Source organism: Mercenaria mercenaria, chromosome 9 (genome assembly GCF_021730395.1).
Source record: "Mercenaria mercenaria strain notata chromosome 9, MADL_Memer_1, whole genome shotgun sequence".
Classification (NCBI taxonomy): Eukaryota; Metazoa; Mollusca; class Bivalvia; order Venerida; family Veneridae; genus Mercenaria; species Mercenaria mercenaria.
In genome coordinates this window covers 1,195,471-1,217,298 of record NC_069369.1, presented here as the reverse complement: position 1 = coordinate 1,217,298, position 21,828 = coordinate 1,195,471, and the positions used below count along the sequence as shown (strand labels likewise).

The following is a 21,828-nucleotide window of genomic DNA, read 5'->3' as shown; positions in this document are numbered from 1 at the left end:
AAATACTGGAATATGCTATCCAATGCAGGGGCTTGGTACTTCCCTCAGTATATTCAGAAAAAAGCAAAAGGCATTAAACAGGACAAGAACGGAGACTGATGTGTGGACATTAAGGAAGATTATGCCAGCATGTGTAATTAAACAAGTACGGGGCTTGTACCCAAACCTTCTAGGTCAGCCATACATGGGCCATAAATGGAACTAGATACCCAAAATTCATCTATATTTTAAAAATAAAATGACAAAAGAAACTAAAATTCTGTATTATGTAATAATGTATGTATACTAAAAAGTTACAATCATTTCAAAACAGTGACTTATATGTATCATAAAAAGAAATATTCACCTAAGAATTATTACAAATGGATAACATCTCATTTGGAATTATAAGTATGATGGACCTAGGACTCAGGTTAGTGGAATTATTAACTCAATTATCATAATATCTAAATCAAAGAAGCATAATAAAAAAGCATGCAGATGTGCATGCATTCAAAACTAACCATAATCTAAAGTAAACACATTTTTTATAATGTCAACTTTATATCTTGTACATGAAACTCTGCTAGGAACAAAATATCCATACACACAAGTGGGTTATATACATCTTGTGGTTGTTTACATCACATGACTTGGGTCAAAGGTCCTTTCAGATTCAAATTTTCAATAAAATACCTTGATATTTCAATTTTGTAACTGCTGTATCTAATTTATTCAATGGGTTATTTGTGGAAGGAATGCATTTTTGTGAGCAGAAAACATGTCCCCACAACTGCATATTTAAAAAAAAAATAAATACAACTTATTTCTGGTAAATTCCTGAAAAATCTTTCTCTGATGAAAATTGTTGCAAAAAACAGCCACCATTTGAAATTTGGCTCCTCCCACTTCTTTTTATAGCAAAGGTTGGGGTTTAATTGTTTACATGTACTTTTAGGCAGGTATAATCCCATTGGAATTTCATTCATAAAGCCAGGTGTAGTAGTTTTGTTTACATTATTGAATATTTATTGGAAAGAAAAGAAAATAATAAAATTAGAATATTTCAATTTTCTTTAATAATACTTTGTATTATTAAGTCTTAGGTACTTGGGTAAAAAATATAAACAAACATAATTGCACTTGGATCTTGAAGGGAACTTAAGTAAATAATATTATTACAGATTGTGTTGTACAAACGCATACGTGTTGTTCACTTGTTGTGAACCTTTTTCAAAATATCGTACGGTGCCCACTTAGATAAAATTGCGTACACTTGTGAAAGGCTATTCAAAGTGAGACAGTTGTTAGCCTGTGTTGTGAAAAGTTGTGAAGTATTCATAGTGAGACAGTTGTGTGCCTGTGTTGGGAAAAGTTGTGAGGTGTTGAAAAAATCTGCAATTGTATTTGTACTATTGAAACTTGTTGTGATAAAATTACATGTGTTATTGAAGTGTTTCAGTCACATATAAATGAATTTATCATATTGCAAATAAAATTGAATGATAGTGACACTTGTGCATAATTAGTGACTGATAGTGCATTTGCTTTGAATTATATTAGTTATATATGGACACTTGAAAAAACAAGGATTCAAAGAAAACACCTATCAAAATGGCGTCAGGAGAAAAATCAACAAAGGAGGTAACCCCAGATGAGGTTAGGTTAATCATGGCAGCAAGGAAGCTAAAAATAAAAAATGCAGAGGAGCTAGAAGAATGTGTTCATGCAAGAGACACTATGCACCCACTTGGTCCACCTACAGCAACTGCTTTGATAGAAACAAAGGACAAGGACGGGATATGATAAGATATGCGAAATGGCCCCCTAAATTATTAGAATATAAAACTCCATAATTGAAATTTTAACTGTCTAAAACAAAAAAGAAGATCATAATCGTTAAAACTATGACTTTTAAAAACTTCAAACCCAAGTTATTTGTACGACTAAGACCTTTAAAATACTCGAGGTCTGTGACTTTTACCGTTTTTAAACGCGATTTACACACTACATGCTCGATTTTCATTGTGAGCCGGACCTGGTGTCAAGCTGAAGTTTTGCTGAGAAAATAAGGTTACTAAAATATGCATTTTCAGAAAAAATCAACTTGACACCCGGTCCGGCTCATATTGAATTTCCTTTATTTCTGCAATTTTTAGCCTCATTTTTCTTTGAAGGAAACGGGATAACGTGCTCATCTCTAAGCAACTAAGCATCTAACAGATACGCGGGAGTTTTGTTCTAATTATGAAACTGATAACCAAAAGTTGGTTTTATAAGAAAATTAAATGTTTAGAGCCGAGTTTAATACAAAAAAGAAAATGAAAGTAGATCTAGTCATTTCAATGATCAGTTACGTGTTTTAGATCTATGTGAACTGTATTTCGGGATTATATTCAAGTTGATTTTGTTTAAGCGGTATTTTAAAAGAAGGAATAAAGTGTAGTTACAGTTGTTTAAAAAGAAAATTGTTATTGTTTATATAAATGTTATAGAGACAAGAAAGATAACTCATGCACATCGCAACTAGTAGACACATGTAGATAGTTCTTTTATGTAAAAATTATGACGTAGTTTGTATATAAGTTTCTGTGACGTAATCGGTACGCACGACTGCTAAAATAAAACATTATGGTTGGTGTCAGTGGTATGCGATTCCCAACAAATCCTGTAAAACTTTTTTTCGGGCAAAAACGACAGAAACTACTATTCTTTGATGGTTGCAAACCATATTTAGATTTTATATTTTTAGCCGCGAGTTAAAATATTTTAAACCATTTAACCGCGTTATTTCTATAATTAGTCTATTATTCTTTTACTGTATATCTGTGATAAAGTTATAAGCATGTGCTTTTATACTTCATTTTTATGACGTATGAAAAATAGTAAGTCAACAACTCAGAATTGTTTCATCAATTTTAAAATACTCCGTTTCATCGCCGTACGAAGTTTCATAAATAAATGTATGTTGAGTCAATAAATGTCACTGGCATGTCATTTCCGGTATGAAATATTTTGTCTTATGAATTAAAGATAAAATCCCTATAGATTCTATAACCATTTTTAAAACAAAATAGCTAAGCTATATTTGTGTTTAAAAAATATCTAAAATATCGAAAGACGCGTCATCTTATTATTGTTTTTAATAATTATTGTAGGTTGATTGTGATTTGTTTTGTTTTGCGATTTACCGTCGTTTTTCAACAGTAACGGACAATTAAATTAACCAGAGTTCCTGGATTCCGTACCAGTAAAAAACCTGTTCTCCGCAAGTAATTGTCAACTTCCCCACATGAATATGAGATAGAGGACGAATGATTATAGTCACAATACCCCTTATCAAATCATCGTGGAGAAGAAAAACCTCACCCGGGGATCGCACTCGCGATCCTGCGATCCGCAAATCTGCGGTTCCTTATTGAGCTTGTGAAGCAAGTTCTACAACTTATATATATCAATTTCGATATTTCATTCTTGATGAATCCATCATCAGGGTAGGAGCAGAAAAACCAGTTTCTCTTATAATGACAAGCATCCAAGCAAGGGAGCTACTGGTAATATTTCTCACGTCTTTGGTATGACGGGGCCGGAGATCAAACCCAATACCACCCCCCCCAACCCCGAAGTCGAAGCGGGCCCGGACTAGCTAGGCTCTCTGCACTGTTAATGAATACGCTTTTGAAATGAAGGCACATATACAGGTGTTACGTTTTCTCTCTCTCTCTCTTCTAGAATAACTGTAATGACATTTAAAAAACAGAGGAATGTATATACATGTATTTAAGGTATCACAGAGGGGGACATGGATGTTTTTGTCATACTAAAACGTGCGCACGTATTAGTTACTTCGTGCTCACGTAATATCTGTTACTTGCGCACGTAATAATAATAACGTTACGTGTTACGTGCGCACGTAATAGTATTAAACATCTGCGCACGTAATACTATAAAAATACCTCTGCGCACATATCACCCGGCATGATAGAAAACCTACTATAGAGATCAATTATTAGCTATTACTTGGACACGTGCATAGATGTTTTTTAGACTAACACGTGCGTACTGAGCAACTATGCCGGTTCTTTTCGCTGTAGCCGTTTCGTCTCTAATCTGTCTGTCTATCTATCTGAGGAAAGGAAAAGCGGTAATCCAGAGGAAAGTCGAGTCATCTGCTTCTCACTGTGCAGCCATGACCTATTGTTATTTTGTAAACAATTTATACTTACCGCTCGAATGAATTCAGTGTTTTAAACCATTATAGTAAAATTAAATGTCTTCATGCGCGCATACAAATGTTAATACTTGGGTATATCCCAGGTCATCCTGTAAACTGATTTTAATATAAACGCAATATATAATATAAATACAACAATTGTAATTGGAATATAACACAATGGAGTAAAATCAGATATTTTTCTTTCATCTATAACCCAAAATGTTTTGCAGGAAATTGGAAGCATTTTACATTAAATATATAAGGGCATTTTGGCGGGAAACTGCACGTACCTTTCATGTCACTCCTTCCGTAATGATCTTACATACGCTAATGTATATTTCGTGCTTCTCATATCAATATTATAGTTCCGCGTCAAAGGAAACGTTTTTGATTTAATCCAAGAAATTAAGTTGAATAAACTACATATGCTTCCATAGTTGTAATACCGATCTAACCCGGTTCCGGCGACGTTTCTGCGGGTAAGAGTTTTAATTATGAGGTAAGGATTTAATAATATTCAACCCGTATATCATTTATTCAAGTAAAATGAACACTGTCGTTTTTTCAACTTACTTGATGAAAATGCTTCATTACATATTTAAATTAAAAATCACCGAAACTATGAAAAAAAATGGAAACTTGTAAGACAAAGTCCTGCCTCCTGATTTATTCGACGAAGGTTTTGTTTTATAAGAATGTCACACAACAAGAAGTATATTCCGTATACGAAACAAAAACAACAACAAAAAAACCCCACTAAATATGTAAGGAGATATAGAAGCAATTTTTTTTAAAAAAAGTTAATATTTCATCAAGTATTTGAAATAACTCGTTAAATTACTATAAATAAAAAAAAAAGAAAAATCTAAACTGTTTCTATGGTAACGCATATGAAATGAAAATTTTGAATTTTAGTTTTTGAAATTTTCTTGATAAGAAATAAAACGAAAAGACATAATAGTTAGAGAATAAGCCAGAGTAGATGTATAAAATAAAAAAAAATCTTATTTCTTAAAAGAGTTTTCGGTCGTCCTTACATGAAAGAGTTATCTCCCTTGTTTTTGCACGATCATTTTATCTTATAATTCAAAATATAAGTTTGTTTTAAGAAGTTTGATCACTGTGTACTGTGACGACATACAATTTATAGGGTTCAGCAATATAAACTAAAATATATTGCAAAATAGTTTTCTATACCCCCATTCTAAATTATCAAATATCTTTAAGGCGTAAATCTTAGATAGATGTAATAATCAATTAGTTTTGGTTCATTACCGACGTCTGGTCAATATATCTTGGTGGATTTTGAAAAATATAGTTAATTACCAATGGAATGGTGTTGTTTTACATGCATATTTAGTGGGGGCCATTTTTTGGTCCTTATCATATCCCGTCCTTTGCCAAAGATATCAATATTTTCATGGAGAGATAGGAAAGGGGGAAGTAAACTTCAAGACTTGGATATATGAAGTAAAATGCTTATTGGGAAAGCATAAAGAAGAAAAGGTAATGACAGCATTAAGGCGCTCCGTGAGAGGGGAGGCAGCTGATATACTTCGCAGATTTGGGGTTACAGCTGGACTTGAAGAAGTACTTAGGAAATTTGAGAGTACTTATTATTGAGACAAAAGAATCACTTGTTAGGAAATTCTACAATTGCAAAAAAGAGAAAACAGAGACTGTACGCTCGTATGCAATTAGATTAGAAGATTTATATGCAGAAGGACTACAACTTGGAGCAATAGTAGGACATGGTGAAGAAATTTTAAAAAAGGCTTTTTTTATCAGGGATTCAAACCACAGATTAAACATTTGGCCAATTACAAGTTTGACATTATCAGTGGCTTACACAAATTTAAAATAGAAGTCCGCAAGATAAAAATGACGCTACAATAGAAAAGAACACAACATGTAAAGCGACAAATACAATGGAAGACAAATCAGAACTGAAGGAAGTAAAAGAACTATTGATGAAAATAGATGCAAGAGTACAGTCATTGGAAGCGGAAAAGTCAACAAAACATCTTTAGAGGTGGAGGAAGAGGACAAAGAAGCAGAGGATATCAACATCAAGAAGATAGAGGCAGAGGTAATTACATGTCTGCAAGACCCACTCCAGGAAATAATTTCAAACCAGATCAAAGAAACAACAATCAAAGAGGCGCTTATGGAGGGCGAGACACTTTGCCACAAAGAAAGTGTTTTTAATTTTTGGAAAGAGGGCCACATTGCTAGATCTTGTCAGCAGTCGGAAAACTAACTAGTGCCTCTGTCACGGGACCAGACTTGGGCACGGAAAACAATGGTCCACAACTTGTTGGACAGTCAAATGAAACAGCTGTCAACAGCTGTCAAAATTAATACAATAGAAGCAAAAACACTTACAGATACTGGAAGCTGCATAATTTACATCACAGAAACATTCTATAAAGATCATTTAAAAGACATTGGCATTAAACAACTGCAAGATATTTTACATGTAGAATGTGCAGATGGTAACAAACTTCCATACATTTGCTTAAGAAACCTCGTTGACAACAGAGGGTATACCTAATTGCAACGAAAGCACATACTTGTTTTTGATAACACCAGAAACAACTTACAGCAAAAACATTCCAGTTCGGATTTGAACAAATATCCTTAACAAACTCTTACAAGATTGTTAAAAGGATTTGAGAGATACATACTTGCAGAAAGCATGATTATTTACACCTTGGTATCCAGCATTTAGGTGTCTGGATCTTAGAGACAGAGAACTTAGAAGGAATAAAGATAGATTGGCTTTCATTAGAAGTGCAGAAACAGCAAATGTCATTTTTGAGCAAAACTCTACAGTGAAAATTAGAGCTTTCACTGATAATGAGATAGATCATGTTACAACAGTGCATTTATACAATAAACAGAGGAATGCATATTCAGCAATTTGATAGAGATTACACCTTCAGTAATAAACTATAGTTTTCACAGAAATGGTGAGATTACAGTTAATATTTCCAACTTGTCAACAAAGACAGTCTGTATATCACCACGGACAATCATCACAGAACTACAACCTATACAGATAGATCAGTCTGTTCTAGAGAAACTAGAAGAAAATAACCCGCAGAAAGATATTTTAGATGATGTTCACATCAATTCATCCATAACACCAGAACAAGACATTCAGCTTCAACATCTTTTACAAGAACACAAACAAAGCTTCTCAACTAATGAAACAAATATAGGAAAATGTGATAAATTCAAACATAGGATAGATTTAACAAATGATGTGCCTCTTTCAAACAACGACATAGAAGAATACCTCCTGCCATGATTGAAGAAGTTCGTCAACACTTAGAACAATTATTGCATCAGGTGTCATACAAAAGTTTAAGTCACCATTGGCCTCAAATGTTGTCCTAGTAAGGAAGAAAAACGGAAAATTGAGAAAATGCAAAGATTACAGGGCCCTTAATTCGAGAAGGATTCGCGATGCCTATGCACTGCCTAGGATTGAAGAAGTTTTTGACTGCCTTAAAGGAGCTATTTTTTTCAACAATTGACAGGAAACACGGATACCATCAAGTGGAAATTGAAGAAGAACACAAAGTAGGACCTCTAGGCTTTTATGAGTACCGAAAAATGCCATTTGGATTATCAAACTTCCCTGCAACTTAACAACGGTAAATGGGGGAGTGTTTAGGAGACTTTAATATGACAATATGTGTCATATATTTGGATGACTTGATCATTTTTTTCAGAAAGCTTTGAACAACATCTTGAAAGATTGGAATTAATTTTGACAAAACTATATGAATGTGGATTAAAATTGTCCGCAGATAATTGTTACTTTCTACAAAAGAGGGTCAAGTTCTTGGGACATGTTGTGAGCGATGATGGTGTAGAGACGGACCCAGACAAGATTGAAAAAGTCAGAAACTGGCCAACACCGAACAATGCAGATGAACTTAGATCATTCCTAGCTTTTGCAGGGTACTACAGGCGGTTCGTCAAAGATTTCAGCAAGATTACAAAACCTCTCAGTGACCTCCTGCCACCTACAGCAAAGAAAAAGAATACAAAACCAAAACCTTGGCTCTGGACTGAACTTGAACAAAACACCATTGAGAAAGTAAAAAAAACAAAACATTATCATCACAACCTATTCTTGTCTATCTTGATTTCTTCTCTAGACCATTTGAACTGCATGTTGAGGCTAGTTCAACAGGATTAGGTGCTGTATTGTAGATACAAATAACAAGAAAGAGTGGTATCTTATGTAAGCAGGAGTTTGTCAAAGTCAAACACTACCCTGCATTTAAATTAGAATTCCTGTGTTTAAAGTGGGCCATTACAGAAAAGTACAGTGATTATCTCACAGGACATCATATTACAGTTTATACTGACAGCAGTCCACTTACACATGTTTTAACATCAGCAAAACTTGATGCCACAGGACAACGTTGGGCATCTGCTTTAGCAAATTACAACTTTGACATTTTATACAAACCAGGAAGAGAAAACACAGATGCTGATGCTATGTCCAGATACCCCCTGCTGATGCTATGTCAAGATAATGCAAAACGAAAGACAAAAGAGAATGAAGAATATACTGTGCTACAATCAAAGCAATCTGCATGTCAGTTTATTTGGAAGGTTTGGTCAATATCCTCCATCAGCCTCGATAAATATTATTGAAGCTACTGAATCAGGAATGCAGACAATGGCCCAAATTGAGATAAGGGAGATCCGGAAAGCCTAGATTTTCTTATTGGGAAATTAGATAATAAACTCCCCAAACAAAAAGATAAGTATAACAAACTAGATTATCAGATGAAAAGAAACTTTGAAAATTTTCAAATTAATAGAGGTGTTTTATATAAAGTATTGTATGACAATGATCAGGAAATATATTAACTGGTACTTCCAAACATCTATAGAAAAAAGGTCTTGAAAGGACTTCGTGATGATATGGTTTATTCTGGGAAAGACAGGACATCTTCACTCATCAGGGATAAATTTTACTGGCCTGGTATGACATCAGACATTGAACACTCGGTAAATGGGTGTAAACGTTGTACCATGAGGAAAGGTAACAATGACAGAGCTCCTTTGATAAACATTGTTACAACATATCCTCTTGAAATGGTCTGTATGGACTTTCTCTCTGTGGATCAGTCTCAATGTGGCTATTTAAATATCCTTGTCATAGCTGACCATTTTACTAAATATGCAACAGCTGTACCAACAAAATATCAGTCTGCCAAAGCCACAGCAGAAACTTTGTACAACCATTTAATCTTTGGCATACCAGCAAAAATTCATTCTGATCAAGGTGGAAATTTTGAAAGTGATTTAATCAAAGAACTTTGCAACATCATGGGAATTCAGAAACGTCGTACAACACCTTACCACATATGATAGAAAAGCAAGAGCATCTCAACTTCAAATTGGGGACTGAGTCTTTCTACGGTTACTAGCATTTAAAGGACATAATATTGCAGATGAATATAAAGAAAACATTTACACAGTAGTTGATCAACTAAACCAGTATTTAAAATTATGTCAGATGATGGTATTACAAAAAAAACCTGTCAAAGAAATCATTTACTACCTGTAGGATCATTCAATGATCAAAAAGATTCCAGTCTAGAAAAATCAGTACCAGAACCAAGAAGCAGAGTAGATAAAACTGAGGAAAACAATAGGAGAGAATGTGAGCTCACTACAGAGTCTAGTGATTCAAAAGATCAGAAATTGTCACACTGACAGTGAAACATAGAAATGCCCATATCTCTGAAACACATGACAAAGAAACAAGTGTAAGACAATTAGGGTCACATAGTAAAGATAAAGACACTGAACATAAAGATGTGACAGTGCGAGAAATTGATACAGAAGCAGAAAATGCAGAAGTAGAAGTAGACACAGAAGTTATAAATGTATTAGATGAAAGAAAAGAGGTAGAAACTCAATATGATAATCATAGTGGTGAAGAAAACAAAAGATCAGAGGATGAAGTAGAAGATACAGCAATAAAAGAAATGCATAAATAAGTACCAAACAAGAATCAAGAAGTTGAAATTACAGGCGCAGATACAAGTCGTGCACACAAAGTAAGAAAACACAAACCACCAGTCAAACCGAGAAAATCTGAAAGAAAAAAACATCAGCAAAATGCCAAGTTATTTGCAAGACTATGTTTGCAAATATACCAGTATAGACAATAGGCCATTGGGTTTAAAGCTTGATGCTCTTACAAAGTTTCTGGAGTCAGGACTACTTAATACTGTAACTTCAGATGTAGCACACTTAATTGTTGAGGCAATTATGAAATAAATTTTAAATAATGAATATTTGTTTTTACCATAGTTGTTAATTCACTTCTGCCCCATGTGGTTCAGGGACGATCTGTGTATGAAAAGAATTGGAACCACTGCCTTACCCTTGCATGATCGTAAGAGGCGACTAATAGGGTCTTAACACTTGGTTTTGCAGTAACTCTGTGATTCCAGCAGGTATACAAATTTTGATTCCATACCTCATGCATTTATATCGATGTAAATTAGATGTGGAACCAAAATTTGTAGTCCTGTTTGGCGACATATAATCTATATTGTGTTGGTGCGCCGTAAAACCCAAATAAATAAATAAATAAATAATTAATTCACTTCTAGTTTCAGATAATATTAAAGGAACAGAAGTATACATATCCAGTTTGTACTTATATTCTCTTGTGAGGTTAAATTGTGAGAACCATTTTTTTAACATGGAGAGAAAGGAAGGTAGATGGTATACTGTAACTGCAAGAATGGAAGTTGTATATATAGTTATACTGATTTAAGGTTGTTCTTTAAACTATACGTTGAAAAGCGTACTAAACTATACCATTTTTTAATATATTTCACATTATGTTCAAGTCCCGAGAACTTCATGTACAGTAAAAGTATGTTTTAATTGTCATTTGTCATTGCAGGATAAAGATAGACCTTTGCTGCCCAGTTAACTGTCATAACCTGTAATTTTTTATTCTTTTTTCAAAATGATGAGACATCATTTTCCAGAGAGGGGGAGAATGTAGCAGGGTTGAAATTTAGTAGCTTGTAACATAAAATGTCTAAAACATGATTTACAGATTTCACGCTACACCGGATTTGACCGTGTTCTTTTTTTTACAGCGTAAGCATACAATATTTAGTAGTACTCGAGAGGTTAATGATTAAAATTATTTACAAAACAAGTAATGATTGGTTGTTTAGGGTTCAGCGTAGTAATTTTCGCTAGTGTAGCAGGAGTTTAATTGATCAGCTGACTGTACGATTGATAGTGAAAGGGGCAGGACTGTTTTCTGTAGGGAGCCCTGTTGTTCCATCCTGGGGCCTTAGACAAACTTAGAGATGTTATGCAGCATTTAGAAGTACGAATATATATCTGTTATTTTAGAATGTATTGCTTTGTCAGTTTCCTGTAATTATTGCTTTTTTACGGTTTTTATGTTGTTCAGTATTCGAGTTGTCATTGATTTCTGCGTTCGGGTTTGGAGTCCATATTCTGTCACTCGGTTTGCAATGCCGCTCTCTCTACATCTAATTACTCTAATTTGCATGTCTATAATGATGGTTGGCCCTCTGTGTTTCAGGTCTTACTAACCAGCACAGTTCCGCCACGAATGAGTGAGTCAGTGTGGTAAAATGGAGACATTCATCTCTTAGTATTATATCTATAGAGAAGTTGTTATTGTAATAACTATTGTACTTTTGATTAGTCATTCATGTAAAAAGGCATTTGAGCAGCACTGGTGAACCCGGAACGTAAGGCGGAACTTTTTCTTTTATTCATTGTATAATGATTGCCTAGAATACTTTATTATGTAAATAGTTGTGATATTATTATTCAGTGAACCATTACACTGTCCATACTACACAGTAAATGTATGCTGTACATGTACGCATCATGAACTTTGTTTGAAATGAGTTGTTGAACATTATAAAAAGAGCCGGATTCAATATTGTCTGTTCTGGCCGACAAAGACATAATACATGTATTAATGATATTGATATTGATAGGTATTGTTCTGGCTCATTTCTAGCCAGTAGTTTATTTAAATGTTTCAGGTCGAGATCTCATGTTTACGAGATTGTACGTTTTACAAGTTTACTGGACTACGTGTTTACGGAATTACTTATTTGTCAACTGTATAGGTTCACAAATCTACGTTTTTATAAGAAGCGGATGAAATGATGTAAAGTGGTAAATTAATAAAAGTAACTTTAAATTTGTAACAGTGTTGTGGTTACACTGATACATGCAACAAGATTGTAACACGCTGTTAAATCTGATGGTGTCACGATTAGTAGGAATGTCTAATGATTTTAAAGAATTTCTGCAAATGAACTTCTTATCATTTCTTTTATCATGCAATTACTATGAAAATAGTCCGATAACACGTTACTGTTTCTTATTAGATATCTGTCAAACATATGCTTCATTTGTTGTGAATGAACGGTTCGGACCTCTCAGTGGCGGATGTACATTTTTTAAATCAAAACTGTAGTAGTACTATTGACTATTACATAGTGTCAAAAAATGTATTTGATGTTATTAGTAATTTTGAAATTTAAGGAAATACTGAAAGTTGTCATTTGCCAATAAAATTATATTTGCAAGTGTCCAAAATAAATCATGATGGTTTAAGACAAATGGGGTATAAAGGGTAACTTATATAAAGCATAACAGTCTATATATGCTTCTGTTGAAGTATGTGTCTAATGATTTTAAAGAATTTCTGCAAATGAACTTCTAATCATTTCTTTTATCACGCAATTACTATGAAAATAGTCCGATAACACGTTACTAGAAGGTCAAGGTCGTTGTGAGGCGTGCACGCAATTCGCAGAGCGGAGAGATAAAAGTTGATTTTTCCCCCAAGATAAGCAGCAGCAACTGACAGGAAAGCATCAGATTTACTAGAGAACTAGTTTATGCAACAGAACCACTGAAATTTCTGGACCATTTTGCCCAAAACATCGTATTTTTAGGAATTTTTCCTCAATTTTATTGTAAACAATACTACTTCCGGTTGTCAAATTTCATTGTTTACATCTGAAAATGAACCTGAATGACCATCTCTACGAACTATCAGTGACCTAGCTTTGGTTCTTTTTACATTAACAACAATGGTGGGGTATCTCCATCGTATCTTACGTCTAGTACTAGCCTTGTTCACACTTTAAGTTACATGTACATTGCCATCCAAAAATGAACAGTATTCGGACATACAAAATATTCGGATAACACTCGCTGGTGATTGCCACCCTAACCCAGGCCCTAACTACAAGCTTCCCTGTGGTGTTTGCAGTAAACCATGTAAGTCCAACCAGAGAGCTACCGCATGTGATTCCTGCGACACTTGATACCACACCAGATGTATGAACATGCCAGAAGCTGTATACCAAGGTATCACATCCAACGTCACTTGGATATGTTTTACATGCGGCATCCCAAATTTCTCTACTTCCTTATTTGAAACATATGTTTCAGACACACAAGCCACATCAATCATGACCAAAAACTCCTACAGCATCCTATCCAACTACTCGGACGGACAGCCTCCATCAACCGGAATGGTCAGCCCGAGATCTACCAGGACATCGAGCATTAGCTCCCTTGACAGCTCTATAGGCTCACCACAGCTCACTTCATCCCCAAGAGGACCAGTGAAGAAATCTGGACGCAAGCCTAACACACTCCGAGTATTGACCGTGAACTTCCAAAGCATTCGAGCGAAGAAGTCGGCGTTCTGGTTACTACTGAGTGAGTCAAACCCACACATTATCATCGGCTTTGAGACATGGCTACATCCCGGCATTCATGAAAGGGAGGTTGTTCCGCCTGGATACAACATCATCTCTAGACAAGACCGTTCAACTGATCCCCATGGAGGCGTTATAATAGCTGCCAAGGAGAATATATCCGGATGTCAGCTTCCCATACAGACCTCAGTTGAATTCACAGCAGCATCATTCACCTGCTCCGACAAAGAACCGCTCATAATTGGTGCACCATACAGACCACCAAGTAGTGACCAGACTTACATGGAAGAGCTCTGCAAGAATATCAGAGGACTACACCAGCAGTATCCAAGATCCACCATCTGGGTTGCAGGAGATGCAAATCTACCAGACAATGACTGGAGCAACAACACAGCCACAGGGTCCAACTACAACCACGCCCTTAGCGAATTATTCCTGGACACCATGTATGACACCAGCTCAGAACAAACTGTCAGTTTCCCAAAGCGAGGATACAACACACTGGACGTTTTTCTAACGAACAGACCCTCTCTTGTAAGCAAGACCAAACCGACGCCAGGCCTTAGTGACCACGACATAGTATTCACCGAGGCAAAAGTCCTTGCTCCAAGGAAGAAGCCAACAAAGAGGAAGATACTTCTCTGGACACGTGCCAACCTACCGGAAATGAAATCAAATACCAAATCATTTTCGGATTCATTCACAACTTCACACAACATTGATACTGACTATAACCAACTCTGGAACAAATTTTCAACCTTTTGTACCGACATAATTGATAGCGATGTTCCATCATCTGCTCGTCATCTGCTCGTTTCCACCAGTCCTGGATCACCCAGAAGATAAAGCGTTTCTCGCGTAAGAAGAAGAGAGCCCACCGGAGAGCCAAGAAGAGCGGAAACATAGAGGACATACAACGCTATAAACAACTCCAGAAGGAAGTCCAGTATGAGAGCAGACAAGCCCGTAGCAGCTACGTCAATGACATGGTTTCACTTGAGTCTGGTAAAGCCAACCCCAAAAAACTCTACACATATATTAACAGCCAAAAATGTGATAGCAGTGGGGTCCCCCTACTGAAAAAAGATGGGATTGCATACAGTGATGCCCAAACCAAATCCACCATCTTGAATGATCAATTTTGTGACGTATTCACCAAAGAAGACCTGTCCAACATGCCGTCTATGGCTGGCAGCCCGAGTCCTCAAATGAAATCGTTCACCATACATGGGGGAGGAGTATTTAAGTTACTAGAGAATCTCAACCCACACAAGGCCCAGGGTCCAGATGCCATCCCATCCCGTTTCATCAAGGAATGTGCAGCTGAGATCACTCCAGCACTCACTCTAATCTTCCAAGCCTCCCTACACCAGGGAGAAGTACCAGATGACTGGAAAAAGGCCCTTGTCACGCCAATCTTCAAGAAAGGAGACAAAAGCAACCCAGTGAACTACCGGCCGATCTCCCTTACATCCGTTTGTTTCAAAGTAATGGAACATATTATCCACAGTCAGGTCATGCAACATCTTGATGCCCACAACATAATATCAGATGCCCAGCACGAATATCGGAAAAGACGATCCTGCGATAGCCAACTGATAGTTACCCTTCAAGACCTAGCATCAGGAATCGAGGAAGGGGAACAGATAGACGCCATCTTGCTGGACTTCAGCAAGGCCTTTGACAAGGTCCCGCATCAGTGCCTATCCCTTAAACTGCGCCACTATGGTATCCACGGCAACACCCTGAAATGGATACAGAGCTTTCTGTCCAACATAACCCAGAAGGTCATCGTAGAAGGACAACAGTCAAGTTCAGCCGATGTCTCCTCTGGTGTCCCCCAGGGAACTGTACTGGGGCCCCTGTTGTTCCTCGTGTACATTAACGACCTACCGCAGAAAGTCTCATCCACATCACGCCTGTTTGCCGACGACAGCCTCCTCTATCGGAAGATCCGCACTGTCCAGGACACCCTGTTACTACAAAAAGACCTTGATCGGCTACAGCAATGGGAATCTGATTGGCAGATGGCATTTAACCCTGCCAAATGCAAAGTCATACGCATCTCAAGGAAAAGAAATCTCATCAAAGCCTCCTATTCCATCCATGGCCATAACCTGAACTTCACCAAAACCGGAAAATACCTTGGAGTGACCATAGCAGACAACCTGACCTGGAATGCCCACATAGAAGACAAGACAAGAAAGGCCAACAACACCCTAGGCTTTCTCCGCAGAAACCTGATCAGGTGCCCTAGAAACATCAAGGCCCAGTGCTACACCAGCCTAGTCAAGCCCATACTGGAATATGCTTCGCCAGCCTGGGACCCGCATACCAGCAAGAACATCACCTAGCTGGAAGGGGTACAGCGTAGAGCAGCTCGCTTTGTTATGGGCGACTACAGAACCACCAGTAGCACCAGTGCAATGATCTAGAAACTCGACTGGGACACGCTACAGCAGCGGCGGACCGATGCAATGCTGGTTATGATGTACCGGATTACCAACGACCTAGTTGCCATTCCCCGGAATACATATCTACACCCAGCAGCACTGTCCACCCGTGGCCATAACCAGAAGTACATGCTACCCTTCTGTAGAACTGACGTGTACCGCCACTCGTTCCTCCCTGCTGGCATCCGGTTGTGGAACCAGCTCTCAGAGTCCATCGCGACCGCCCAGACCTTGGAGTCCTTCAAGGCTGGGGTAGCCAGACTCCACTAGACACCCAAACTAGGGGTTTTTATCAGATTTTAACCATTTTACTTGCACGCCGCGCCTCACAACGGCATTGTACAGTCACATATGCGATGTTGCTCCAGAGAGGGCCCAGCATTTTATTGGAAGAAGAAGAAGAAGTGTCAGAACAAACAAAGGTATAACAAACAGTTTTGAATGTCCAATTGGATTAATTCAGGGCTGTACTTTAAGTCCGATCATATTTGCATTGTTTATAGATGAACTTTACACGTTGTAACATAGAAATGGAGTCAGAGGTATACAGTTATTTCCTCATATCGTAGAGGTATTTTGCTTATGTTTGCAGATGACATTGCCCTTATTTCAAACACAGTTGCAGGTCTGCAATAGCAACTCAATATATTGAAACAATTTTGTACTGACAGTAAAATTGTTTTTAATATAGATAAAACAAAGGTTCTTGCATTTAAAAGAGGTGGTAGAATGGGTACAAGAGAGCGGTCGAAATATGGGGAATGTTCATTGGCGTTGTTAATGGTTTCACTTATATTGGAACACACTTCTTTCTGTGTACAAAATGACAGAGGCTATACCAGTTAAAGAAAAATTGTACTTCTATATTTACTAAGTACGTTGCATAACATTCCGTGTATACCATACTTAATATTTTTTAAAATATTTAATTAAAAACATGCATCTTTCGCTCTGTACGGCTCTGGAATATGGGGTCTTAAAAACCCAAGTGTCTGGAAAATGTTCAGAATTTTTCTTGTAAAAAGTGTATGAAAATGGGTCAAAGTGCTTGTAATGATGCAATATTAGGCGATTTGGGTGGATACCCTTTAAATATATATGCTGCTAATATATAATATTATATACTAAGCGTACTGTCAAATACTGGATACGTTTATTAAACTTGCCAGAAGAAAGATTAAAATGTGTTATGATATGCTTATGTTTTATGACAATATTGGTAACAGTGACTGGGTTTCTGATATAAGAACTCATTTGTATGATATTTGTAACGGGTATGTGTGGGAAGTCCAAAAGGTTGGAAACCCTAGTTTGTTCATACCACATTATGTACAACCATTGAAAGACCAATATACCCAGGAATGGAAATATAGGTGTGAACACAATGCAACACTGAGTTATTATACAAGGTATAAACTGCATATGTCGTTGAAAAATTTGTAAATGGGGTTGATATTGATAAATTTAGAAATTGTCTTGCAGCATTTAGAGGTTCTAGTCATTCTCTTATGATTGAAAGGGGTAGACACTTTGGTATTGCAATAGAGCTTTGGAATTGTCCTTACTGTGAATGTTATATTGAAGATGAATATCACTTTGTCCTCTTGTGTCCGATATATAAAGATATTCGCTCCTCTTATAATCCACAATTATATGTTGAAAATACATCTGTATATAAATTTTACAGTTTAATGTCATCAGATAAAGAGCATGTTGTACGCAATGTGGCCATGTATATATACTATGCTTTAGAACAAAGGGAATGTTTTTGTCAGTATTAAGTAAGTTATATGTTCATGCAGCTATACATGTTACTAATTGTATAAAAAAGTGTATGATCTAACTGCTTATTTACTGACCTATATGCACTTGCACACTGTGTTATTTTGTCAAATATGATATATTACATGTGTATGGGCCAGTGGTCTTAATGAACAATAAACTCTTGAATTGAACTGAATCAAATTTCTTGTCTGATATCACGTCAATTATTCGACTTCGTCCAAACATATTCTTTAATCTCAACTCTATTTCTATAACTTTGCCTGCTTCTATTTTTTATCGAAAAGACAAAAGTACTTCATAATGTCATTTTGTAATGTACATCATGACAACACAATGTTAACATTTATAATCTTGTTGGAAAGATTAAACACTTGGGACAATATACTTAAGCATTCTATAGTTATGCCTTCTTTAAGACATGCAATCATTTTCTGACCATTGAACTAACCGCTGATTATATCTATTTAAAGACATTAATGTTCTAGTTTCTTGTCTGAAAGGAAGAAAAGATCAAATTCTGGCGATATTAAGTTTGTTTACATGAAATTGAAGAAATTTTGTAAAAAGTATATTATATCAGCTAGTGGAATAAACACATGTCAGATCTCATTCACAACTATACATATTAAAATCTGTTAAAAGAGCATTAGGAAGCATAGAACGCAAGAAAGCAGCGTTAAGGCGACTCGGTATAATAAAATATGTTCATGACAGGTCACATGTATGAATGTGCAGCACTCAGGTCCCCTAGCACCGGCTTAAGAGAACTGCTAATTCTCCATGATTCCAGAGGACCAATAAGATACAACAACAATTAAATATCAGTCAAAAACAAATAAATCAGATATAATATAAATAAAATATATATTTGACAATAATTATTTTCTCCAGTTGCTTCATTTGTCTTAGTACCACCAAAACAGTTCTGTTATTATTACAGACTTTACTTTGTATAAGTGACACAATTGTTAACGGACAATTAAATATTTTCTATTTAGTGTTTGTAGTCGTCAAAAGTACCCATATGGATTAGATAGAATTACTTATTTCGAGCTGATTTAAAGTAGGGATTATTGGGCTGCCCTCCACTCAGTTCGTTTCGAACGAAAATAACAATGTAGTTGTGGCATCTCAAAAATATCATCTACTTTGATAAAATCATGCATTTACCTGGCGAACAGTTTCTCCATTATCCTCACGCTTTGAACCCATTAATATAGTAATATTATTATCTGCCTCAAGTTGATCGGAGTCGTCAAAAATGAGACACCTGCTGTATGAATTTTTCTTCAATTCAATATACATGTTTAAACTTAATAACAGGGAAAAGATAAACAAAAAAAGTCCTTTAAAAAATAGTTTCATGATTTAACAACCTATCCAAATATTATCGTCTAAACACATGTTATATAAATAGATTAAACATCTAAATAACAAACATGAGGAATTATGCAGTTTTTATTCCTTTTAAGTATTTTCATTGTTCATTATCCGGTATCTTAAAACCGATGATTAAAAAGCCGATAAGTCAATGTTAACAGGTATACTACGAATGGTAAAGTCAGGATATTAAATTAAAGGTTAAGGAAAGGGTGGTTTAAAAATGCACTGTATCCTGTATTTGTCGGCGTTTAATAGGACGGTCGGGCAGTCATCGTAAGTGGGGTGAGGGGGTGTGTGTGTGTGGGGGGGGGGGGGTGGCGTATTTTTCAAAACCACCAGCTTTCCGTTCAGTACGGCCTACTGGGTATATTTAAAACTCCATTTCCTAGTTCTTTAAAAAATGAAATCAGGCAAAAAAAAAAAAAAAAAAAAAAAGAAAAAGAGGAAACACTTTACTGCGCACTTACTGAAAGGACTGATTTTTCTTAAGTTTTGACAGAGAATAAAGGTCAAATCTATAAAATTACGCCAAATGACTTGAGCTAAGAGAACGCATCATAAATGGATTAAACTGTACAATGTCAAGCCGTTACGTTTACACAAAAAATACGCTGTATTTTAGAAGTTACTGATTCTACTGAATGGTAACTACACTGTAGCCGTGTGCTCGGATCTGTCCAATATGGCCTTTATAGGGAACATTGCGTAAAATGTACTGATTTCAAAAATTAAGAAACAATGTATCCCGTTTTGTCTCCTTCTTCTTAGCTCCAAACTATGTAATATAAATATGGTCAAAGCGTTCCAGTTTAAGACATTCAATGATAAATACGTGCAGATCATGGCAACCAAGAGACAAAAACGAAATTTTAAATGATTTTATCCATAAGAAAAATGAGGAAGGGTTTTGCATATTAAGCTGTTTGTCTCTTATCTGAACATTTAGTATTTCGCTACAAAATTCAATCTAATGTTAACCACAGGTATAAAGTATATAACGATTTGGATACAAGTAATCAAAAAAACAACAACAACAAAAAAAAAAAAAAAAAAAACAAAAAAAAAACAGTAAACGATTTAGATATTGTATATGTAATTGTTTGGATAGTATTTAAATTCACATCAAATATATAGATTAATAACTTATCAAGGTTAATATAACCATATACAATAACAGTTTTCGCCTTCACTTATTTCTGGGATATCAGAGTGGATTGTATATGGATGGCATATAGTCTAGTTACTTGGATATTAAAGTGAATCGACAGGATCACCTGATGAATATTCAAAGCTCCATTGCAAAACACAGGATATGACATTGGAGTTTTTATTATCTCCATTACACAGTATAAAACAGTAAATGCTAAAGCAACCGCAAGCTTCAAGAAGGTTTTATAAATGATTTCTTCTGTCAGAGTAGGCTATATTTACTGTTTGACAACAAAGGTTTCGTGTGCGCTGGAAATATAGTATAGGCATTACATTAGTTTTCCTGCTGGTTGAAAACTAGTTTCGGGGGCCATTTGATTTTGCTTTTCTGTCCATAGATTACTCTGTCATTTGATCTGTCCGACATTTCTTGTTCGGTCCCATAACTCGGTCATTCATCAATGAATTTCAATATTTCTCGGCACAAATGTTCTCCAAATTAAGATAACCTGCAACGTCAAAACCCAGACCCCTAGCCCAAAGCTTACGGCCACACTTTGAGGTCGAATGACAATGGGGCTTGTTTTCCTGCTAGTCTGTAACTTCAAAATCCATGTAGGTATTTAAATATTACTTAGCACTAAATTTCCTTAATTATAGGCTAATATATATATATATATATTTGTAAATTCCATGCCCTTAGCGAAAGGTCAAGTCCATAGGCAGAGGCGGAAGGCTAATACTGCATTTTCATCTCCGGTTCATAACATTGTCCTCAGTCAAGGGATTTTAATATTACCTGACACAGTTGTTTCCCATGATGAGATATTGTGTCATTTGTAGATACTTTGCTTATAAGTCAAGGTCACTCTTGGAGGTAAACATACATTAAGGGTAAGTCCTCTCTTTCTTCTCCCTCTACCTCTTACTTTTTCTCTGTTCACCGCATTCTTGCTGTTCTTTCAAGGTATTCCAGCTGTAATTACATTTTTCTTGAAATCTTACATCAGACTGAGTTTCAACAATGAGCGATCCAGCTGATGAATCAAAAATGTCTTCCTTCATGAAATGC

General features: G+C 36.0%; 1 protein-coding gene across 1 annotated transcript in view; it reads right to left on the bottom strand.

The window, feature by feature from the left end:
- The window catches only part of LOC123539194 (uncharacterized), a 28,366-nt gene extending 8,676 nt beyond the window's left edge, over positions 1–19,690 (bottom strand). The window contains exon 1 of the mRNA XM_045323708.2: positions 19,395–19,690. Coding sequence (XP_045179643.2) covers positions 19,395–19,589 — 195 coding nt within the window. The 5' untranslated portion in view covers positions 19,590–19,690. The remainder of the gene's footprint in view (positions 1–19,394) is intronic.
- Between the last annotated feature and the right edge of the window lie 2,138 nt (positions 19,691–21,828).